The sequence below is a fragment of the Arachis hypogaea genome, chromosome 11, assembly GCF_003086295.3.
Source record: "Arachis hypogaea cultivar Tifrunner chromosome 11, arahy.Tifrunner.gnm2.J5K5, whole genome shotgun sequence".
Classification (NCBI taxonomy): domain Eukaryota; kingdom Viridiplantae; phylum Streptophyta; class Magnoliopsida; order Fabales; family Fabaceae; genus Arachis; species Arachis hypogaea.
In genome coordinates this window covers 122,785,138-122,793,959 of record NC_092046.1, presented here as the reverse complement: position 1 = coordinate 122,793,959, position 8,822 = coordinate 122,785,138, and the positions used below count along the sequence as shown (strand labels likewise).

The 8,822-nt window shown below is 31.3% G+C and overlaps 1 protein-coding gene across 1 annotated transcript; it reads left to right on the top strand.

Annotated features, from left to right (window-relative positions):
* Nucleotides 1-895: 895 nt before the first annotated feature.
* On the top strand, nt 896-8,518 carry LOC112721707 (probable serine/threonine-protein kinase PBL18). Its single transcript, XM_072206079.1, has 8 exons — nt 896-956; nt 1,271-1,632; nt 1,893-2,028; nt 2,124-2,260; nt 2,543-2,666; nt 3,176-3,478; nt 7,015-7,102; nt 8,404-8,518. The coding sequence occupies exons 1-8, from the start codon at nt 896-898 to the stop codon at nt 8,516-8,518; spliced, it is 1,326 nt and encodes a 441-aa protein (XP_072062180.1).
* Nucleotides 8,519-8,822: the final 304 nt, after the last annotated feature.

Genomic DNA, 8,822 nt, shown 5'->3' with positions numbered 1-8,822 from the left:
GACCTTAGGGACGAAAAAATACTTAACCCTTATTTTTATATATAGGTTAGAAAATTAATATCTCTCTTTCTATTAAAAAATTAGTCAACTATTTTTTGTCATTTAGTTGAAGAATTGATTTCTATAATATTTATGAAAGAATTTTCTTTTATAAAAACAACTATTATATGTAAGACCAAATTTATAAAATAATAAAAATAAATATATAATGTATATATACAATATGTAAATGATATGTATATATCAATAAACTTTTAAGAAAAACTATTAAATACTAATAGTTTTATTTATATTTGAGAAGTCAAATTTGATTTTAGATAATTAATTATTGTTTGTGTTTTAGTTCAAGTAGATATGATATTTTTTTCAATTTCAATAGATTAAATTTATGTAATACAAAACCTTTTATCATTATGTTCATAGTTAATAATATAATTTTGTTTTGCACAACATAAAATTTCTTTAAACATAGGGATGAATACATTGTTCAATGGAGACATTATATATATAATTTGTGTATACTTTCTTTTTTCCTAAAATTTTATCAGACTAAATGCACCCACGTACTTGTGTGTGGGTCCGTCCTGCTTATATCGAAATACATCAGCAAATTTTTCTATCAATAATAAACACACAATGCGTCCATATATTTAATATGTTAATAGATATGTTTATTTATAGTTTATTATATGAAACAAAAAATGCAATGAAACATTATCATTATTCTATGTTTTTGTTGCCTTTTCTGGAAATTTAAAAAGGGACGGAGAAGGACAATACATGCACGAGAATCATAACCATAGATGAAATGTTGCATGCATGAAATTTAAGATGGATTGTTACTCGTATTTTCTATGCTGATTATTCAAGAAATTTTTTTCTTTTTCTTTTTTTAATGGGAAATTGCATTCGAGAAAGTTCTGATATCACCACGCCATACCCAAATAATCCTATAGGTACGTCCGTTACTATGTTTTTGTCTATTATGTGCTTTAATTTCAAATTAATAGGTATATGATTGAATATACATCATGCATATATGCAATAGTTAGGTTATGCTTTTGGTGTTGTTATTATTGTGCATGTGTGTTTTTGTTTCAATTTCCAATTTCTCGTTAATATTGCAAGACTAGTTGTATGTTTTGATTGTATTACATAATGTGTTGATTTTCCTTTTGATATTAATGTTAAGTTTTTGATCTTGTATTTGTTTTTGGCTTTATTTCGTTATATTTATTGATTTAATAGTAACAAAAAAATTATTTTGCAGGTGCTACAAAAGGAGGTTATTATAGAAAAAGAAGCACATTATTGTTACCACCACCACCAATACAACATGTTGATGATGATGATTATGGTAAAGATGATGAGATTGTTCTAGCAACATCAAGATCTGAAGGCGACATACTACTAATTTCATCCCCTCATTTAAAATCCTTCACATTCAATAATCTTAAGAATGTTACTGGAAACTTTGATCATGAGAATCTAATAGGAGAAGGTGGATTTGGTTATGTTTATAAGGGATGGATTAATGCTCATTCATTTGACCCTACCTTTGGAATTGGAACTGTTGTTGTAGCTGTAAAGAAGCTTAAACCTCAAGGTTTTCAAGGTCATAAGGAGTGGTTGGTAGGTTTCTTATTAATTGCTACCTATTAATTCACGGGCAATACTCACATATAGAGTAAATAATACAGAATACAGAGTATTGGCATATTTGATAATGAAATTATATTTTATTTAAAAAAGTGATAAAATTCACATAATTGATCATTTCTTTTTATTTTTTTATATTCTCTAGGCAATTTTATTCTGTACGAGAGTAAACATCTTAATTTAGTTTCAAATGAATCACCAAATTATATAGAATTTTCATGCATAATTTACAGAGTGAAGTAAATCATCTTGGACAACTTCATCATCCAAATCTAGTGAGACTTATTGGATACTGTTTTGAAGGGGATAATCGACTTCTGGTGTATGAATACATGCCAAAAGGAAGCTTAGAAAATCACCTATTTCATAGTATGTTGGTTGTTGCTGCTTAATTACTACAAAAACTATCACATAAATCTTAGCTTGGTCCATATTTAATATAAAAGATTGAATATTGGATGTAGAGGGGAATGAAACGCTTCCTTGGACAACAAGAATGAAAGTTGCTATTGATGCTGCTAGAGGACTAACCTTCCTACATGAATCTGAGCAACAAGTCATCTACCGAGACTTCAAGACTTCTAACATTTTATTAGATTTGGTATGGACATCAATAATATTAGGGAGACAATAATCAAAAATTATTTTATTTATCTTAATATCTATAATTTTATGTATATAACATCTAAAATTACATATTTATTATATTTAAGATTATCTATTTATTTCAAAAATAGATAATAAATATAAAATAAAATAACTTTAGAATTATTTAGACTAATTTTTATTATTTTTCAAGCATTTCTGATATGTATGTATGCCCATTTTATTAATTCCTGTGTAGTACTTTTACTAATTAAAATTATTGATTAATTAAATGCAGGAATTTAATGCAAAACTTTCTGATTTTGGATTGGCGAAAGCAGGGCCCATTGGTGATCGAAGTCATGTTTCTACTCAGGTCTTGGGCACTGTAGGTTATGCTGCTCCTGAATATATCCTTACAGGTAGGTTTCATTTTTTCTTCCAAAATTTGTATAGTTTCCATGCATATCATTCATATCTTATATGGCAATGCTGGTAAATAATCCCCACTCCATCTGGTATCGGCTAAATTTTTTATTTCAATTCATATTTCAACTCTAATACTACTCATTAGATTTTATCATTGAATAAAAAAATTTAGAAATTTTCGCTCATCAACAACTTTTCTTTTTGTTTTTGCCTTACATTCGAATCAATACCAGCCATTTCTCTTCATCTTTATGCTAAAAGTGCTAACCTCCTAGTCTTTTCCTAAAAAGAAATCAACAACGATATAACTTTTAGAAAAAATTTCAAATATATTATAAATACTGATGTTTAATAGTTTTAATCATCAATCTTAATCATGTAAATATTTTATTATTGAGATTAATAGTTAAAATAACTCGAACAATGCTATTTTTGATATCCTTAAAAATCTTTCCTGACTTTTATTATGCTATTGATTATTTGTTCTGGACCCCTTTTTCAGGTCGGCTAACTACAAAATGTGACGTGTATAGTTTTGGAGTAGTACTATTGGAATTACTAACTGGACGGCGTGCAATTGAGGTAACAAAATCTGGGATGGAACATAATCTTGTGGAATGGGCAAAACCCTATTTGGGTGATAGGAGGAAGTTGTTCAGGATCATGGACACTAAGTTAGCAGGACAATACTCACAAAGGGCAGCTTATATAGTTGCTCTTCTTGCTTTGCAATGCATTAGTGAGCCCAAGTTCAGGCCTCAGATGCTTGATATTTTATCTACTTTAGAAAGGCTTCCACTAACTAGTAATAACCACTCACATAGGCCCAAGAATAGGCCCATATCATCAAGCCCAAGGTTACCCAGGGCCCCTAATCAATTGGTTTTGTCTCCTTTGAGATATAATAATAGTAATAATGATAATTATTATTCACCATACAACACCGGCAGGTCACCCCTCTTGCAACCCACGCATCATTATTAATGATTCACACACTTTTTTTAATGTCAATATCGATGTCATATATTATATAATTCATTTTGTACGAGTCTGGTATATTTTACAGATTTTACAATACAAAATGAATGACAAAAAAGTTTGATGCTTATATTTGACAATGGCAAAAAAAAAAAAAGAATTTGTATATCTTCATTCTGTAAAATTCTTGTTCATTGTAATGTAAATATATTTACGTAGGTTACATTCGTTAGCCTTTTTTTGGATTGTGTTGCAAGTGGTAGGCACCCCAAGACTTTTACTTTCTTACTTGTAGTGACTAGAAATGTCTTCATAGTCTCAGATATTTGTTTATCATCAATTCATCCTTAGAAGTATTTATTCGTATTTATCTGCAAATTACAAATATAATCCAATCCGCAGAATGTCAAATTGATTTGGATCCGATTCGCACTCTAATGGAATCGCATCATGGATATCACATTTGTTTTCATAGATTCAAGCTACATATCCATATATCTACATTAAATAATAAATAAATAAATAAATAAATAAAAATATATATGTTGTGTTTATATTTTATTTTAATTCATAATTTTTTAAAAATATATGTGGTATTATTTTAACGTTTTGTTTAAAAAAAAATAGTTTAATAATATTTAAGAATACACAAGTTTAAAAGAATAATTTTTTTATAAAAATAAACTTTTTAATAAATTTTATATTTTATGAATATATTCAATATCCGATGAGATCGAATCTAGATTTTAACCATATCTGATTCAATTCACTGAACCTCTCCTATCATATCCATTTGACAATCATGCCATTGTATTTTATTAATATAAGTTTCCAGCGAAAGAAGTTGGATTTTGTTCATATTTAGTAGTCATATTCCTTTGGAAAAAAAAGGTGATATTGAACTAGAAAACTAATAATCATATGAACCAAATTATTGAATTAGTGGTAAAATAAGATTAAAAAAAGTATAAAATAATATTAATATTTACCTACAATATTTGACACACAATATTACTTTATCCAATACCTAATTACATACATGACTATATTAATAAAAATAGGAATCATTAATTTATATTTATTATGTATTAAATTAACTAAACAAATGAATTTGATGAAATCACCATCTTAAAAGCATTCGATGCTTATTTCTCCACAAACTGCACAATTTGGGGATGAAAAATTTGTGACTCAGAAATAGAAAATTATGTCTATTAACTCAGAAGACACTATAAGAAAAATGTTAAATATCGTTAGATTTTTCGTTAAATTTAGTGTCGCAGATTTGTGTCAAATTTTCTAACAGACATAGCAATAAATTCGTCAGCTGAAATTATTATGGGCAAATTTGTATATCCGACAGCAAATTTGCTGGTAATAATTAGAAGAAAAACGGGGAAAATAGACGTGAACGTTAGTGTCGAATTTACCCGCGGATAACTCAATTAGTAGAATGCAGCATTTTGGTGACCCGCAATGCATTATTGTCGGATTTATCCGCCAGTAAATCCGACGGTAAACTTGCCCTAAATTCAAAATGCGCACCCTCTCTCTCTCTCTCTCTCTCTCCCTCCCTCCCTCCCTCCCTCTCTCTCTCTCTTTCTCTCTCTCTCTCCCCGCCAATACCGGCTACCACCAACAGCCTCCAAAAACTGCGTGGACTGTGTTGGAACTCCTTGTGTCACATGGTTCATTGTGTCCCCGCTACTGCCACTGCTGCTAGTCGGAGCCCTCTTGTAGAGATTAATTTTATGATTTGTATTTTTAGAATGAGTACTTGTTGTATGTATTCTAAAGGTTTTAACTTTCTAGTATAAATTATATTGATGATATAGATTTAAGAGGTTTTTTTTATTAAAAATTAATTTATGTATGTTACATTTATATTTCAGATTTAGGGTTTAAAATTTAAGTTTAGAAGTGAATTTTTAAGAAAGGGGAAAGTGAAAATTATTGTTGAATAAAAAGTTTTATTATAAATGATGAGTCTTCTAACAAGATTGATCTAATGAGTGATTATTTTCTCTCACAAAGACAATTTTGATATAGGTTCAAAATCAACGATGAAAGTTTATGAATTCAATACTTTTATATTTATTATGATAAATATTTATGGATTAATTTTATTTTAATATTTTCTTCTTGAGTTTCAATCCATGAATCTTTAATTTTCTACTTCTTGTTAAATTATGTATGTCTAAGTTTATTCAGCAACAATTACCTAAGTTATTGAAAGTATTGAAAATTTTGATCTGCTGCTAGAAATTTCTTATCTTATCTTTAACTGAATTAATGCAGAATGGTAGTCCATATGAGACTCATACTTGTTGATATTATGTTTATAAGACTCATACTTGGGAAATTAGGCAATGCTACTTGTAAAATCGAAATGTCCAAAGAACTTTCGTTTTTAATTTAATAAGGGAGATTTGAGCTTTGGATATATTATTGTATTTTTTTAGTTTCATATTATGTTTATGAGATTTGGTGAATTTAATTGAGTTTTGATTGTTGTGGTGGATTGAGAACTTGTGAAATAAGAGGTTAGGTAGATTTGTAGGAACTGTAAAATATTTTTCAAAATTGTGGGTAAATTTAATTAGTGAAAGTTAAAGTTACTAAATTTCAATGTTCTCTTCTCAAGTATCTTAATTATGTAATATCAAAGATGAGGGTGACTTACTTGAGGTATTATGACCCTCGGGATGTAGAATGTAGGTTGTTGACCTATTGACGATAAAGTAATTTAAAGTGTTTATGTACTTGGTTAAAAGGACATTAATTTGCCAATTAGTTTATACCATACTTAGAGTAAAGCTTAAACCTACGATTTGAGGTTCAAAATATATATATATCTTTTATTGATTTGACAATTAGATTATGATATAATTATATTGTTTCAGATAGACATGGCATCAGATAGAGGTGTCACCAGGCAGCCTCGTGGTTGGGATAGAAGGAGGGTGACTACTGGCTCCCATGGGACTTCTCAGTCCTTGCCTTCTACCTCGGCTACTCCTGGGTCATTACAGAATCAGTTATTTATCATAGTCTCTAACCCTAACTACGTGGGTCTTGTTGCGCCACCTAGGAATGACAAAAAAATATGTTGTCGATTACATCTTGGGCAAATTGCGACAGTTGTTAAATGGCGTCTGGTTCTTTCCAGGTTAGTTAGGATGGCACCATGAGAAATCAACCAGAGAAACATGTGTATATGTTATGGGCCTCTCCATTTCCAAATCAATGAAAACAACTTATTCTGATTATAGTGATCTTCATTCAGCTTTTGATAGGTTATCTTGAGGTTGAAAGTACCATCCGAGGAAGCATTCCAAGCAATTTGATCACTGTTTTTCCAAGGCGATGGAGGCACAATGGCCGTAATCTTCTTGACCACCTCCTCCAATAGCCACGTATCAGTTTTGCCACATTCCAGCTCCTTGAAACGGTAAGAAAATCTGTGAGAAAGCCAGAAGGATCAAAACTGTTACTTACCTGAGAGGTGAATTGGTTCAAAGGGCCCACTTCCGGTACCCAATTATGGCTCCAGAAATTAATCATAGAGCCTTCCTTGATGCGCCAAATATGGTTTTTCTAAACATCTGGCCAAGCTTTACAAATTCCTCTCCACAGGTTAAATTCATTCCACTTCCTCTCAACCCTTGGAATAATATCATTCGCTCCATTATATTTGGATATGATAACACGGCCCCAGAGAGAGTCTTTCTTTTCAACAAGACCCCACCCAGCCTTCACCATAAAAGCATGGTTCATCTTACTCGCATGACAGATACCCAAACCCCCAGCCTTCTTCGATTTACAAACTTTATCCCAGCTTAAGAGGTGGATCTTTTTAGAATTTTTGGTATCTCCTCAAAGAAAGCTCCTGCATTTACGATCAATACTATTACAAGTAAAAATAGGTAAAAGAGCATACTGCATAGTATAAAAAAGAATAGATGAAAGAATAGATTTCACCAAAAGTTATCCTGCTAGCTAAAGAGAGAGTTGATACCTTCTAAGAATTCAGTTTTGAATTCAACTTACTAATGATCTCTTTGTAGATGTACTTGGTTACTTTAGAATGAAGGAGGGGGACTCCGAAGTACTCTCCTATGTCGTCCGTTCTAGAAAACTGAAGAGCGTCACTAATCTCCGTACAAACCAGATCTCCCACATTCTTGGAGAAGAAGACACCAGTCTTATCCTGACTGAATTTTAGACCTGAGCTATCACAAAAGGCCTTCAAACATCTCTTAATGACATCAGCCTATTCTAGATGAGCTTCTAAGAAAAGAAAGAGGTCATCAGCAAAGCAAAGGTGGGATATCTTAGGGCCATCTTTCCTGAGGCGAATAGGCTTCTAGAACCCATGATGAACCACCGCATTAATAAGATGGGATAATCTTTTGATGCACAAAATGAAGATATACAGGGAAATAGGATCCCATTGGCAAATCCCTCTCGAAGGTGTAAACTTATCAAGGTCCTCCCCATTCTATAACATACTCCACTTGGCTGTAGAGATACAGTACAGGATAAGGTTGTCGGTCTGGGTAGGAAAGCCAATGTCATGAAGAGTGTCCTCCACAAAGCTCCATTTAAGTCTGTCATATGCTTTCTCGAAGTCAATCTTGATAGCCATCCAACATTTGGGTCATTTTTATTTCGCATAGAATGGAAAACCTCCTGGAAAATAATAAATATTATCAGAATTATGCATTCCCGGAATAAAACTGCATTGGGTAGGTTGGACAAGTTTTCCCATCAAACTCCTCAGTCGGGTAGCAATAATCTTGGTTATCACTTTGTAAGACACATTGCAGAGGCTTATGGGTTGCATTTGCCAGAAGGTGGTTACTAGTTCATTTTTGGGAATCAGTGTGATAAGAGTTTTGTTAATTTCTCCAATCTCTTCAGGGGTAGAGAAGAAATGCTTCACAAGATTGCATAAATCAGTGATGTATATGATTTATGCCGATTTGGAATTCACAAATTAAATTTCGTTGCAAGTATAGTCCAAACCGGCAATGGATCCTCACATCAAAGTTTAAATCAAGAATTATCACAATTTAAATCAATTAACCGAGAGTTTTAAGTTCTGGGTCATTCTCCTTAGGAATTGCAATAAGTGATCAATTATTGGCTATGAGGGATTGTGGTCTTAA

Excerpts from the sequence above, each read along its gene's own strand:
- LOC112721707 (XM_072206079.1), top strand. The coding sequence starts at position 896 with ATGGGAAATTGCATTCGAGAAAGTTCTGATATCACCACGCCATACCCA. Across the intron at positions 1,633-1,892 it reads AAGGTCATAAGGAGTGGTTG|AGTGAAGTAAATCATCTTGG; the intron begins GTAGGTTTCTTA and ends CATAATTTACAG. Across the intron at positions 3,479-7,014 it reads AGAAAGGCTTCCACTAACTA|GCGATGGAGGCACAATGGCC; the intron begins GTAATAACCACT and ends TGTTTTTCCAAG.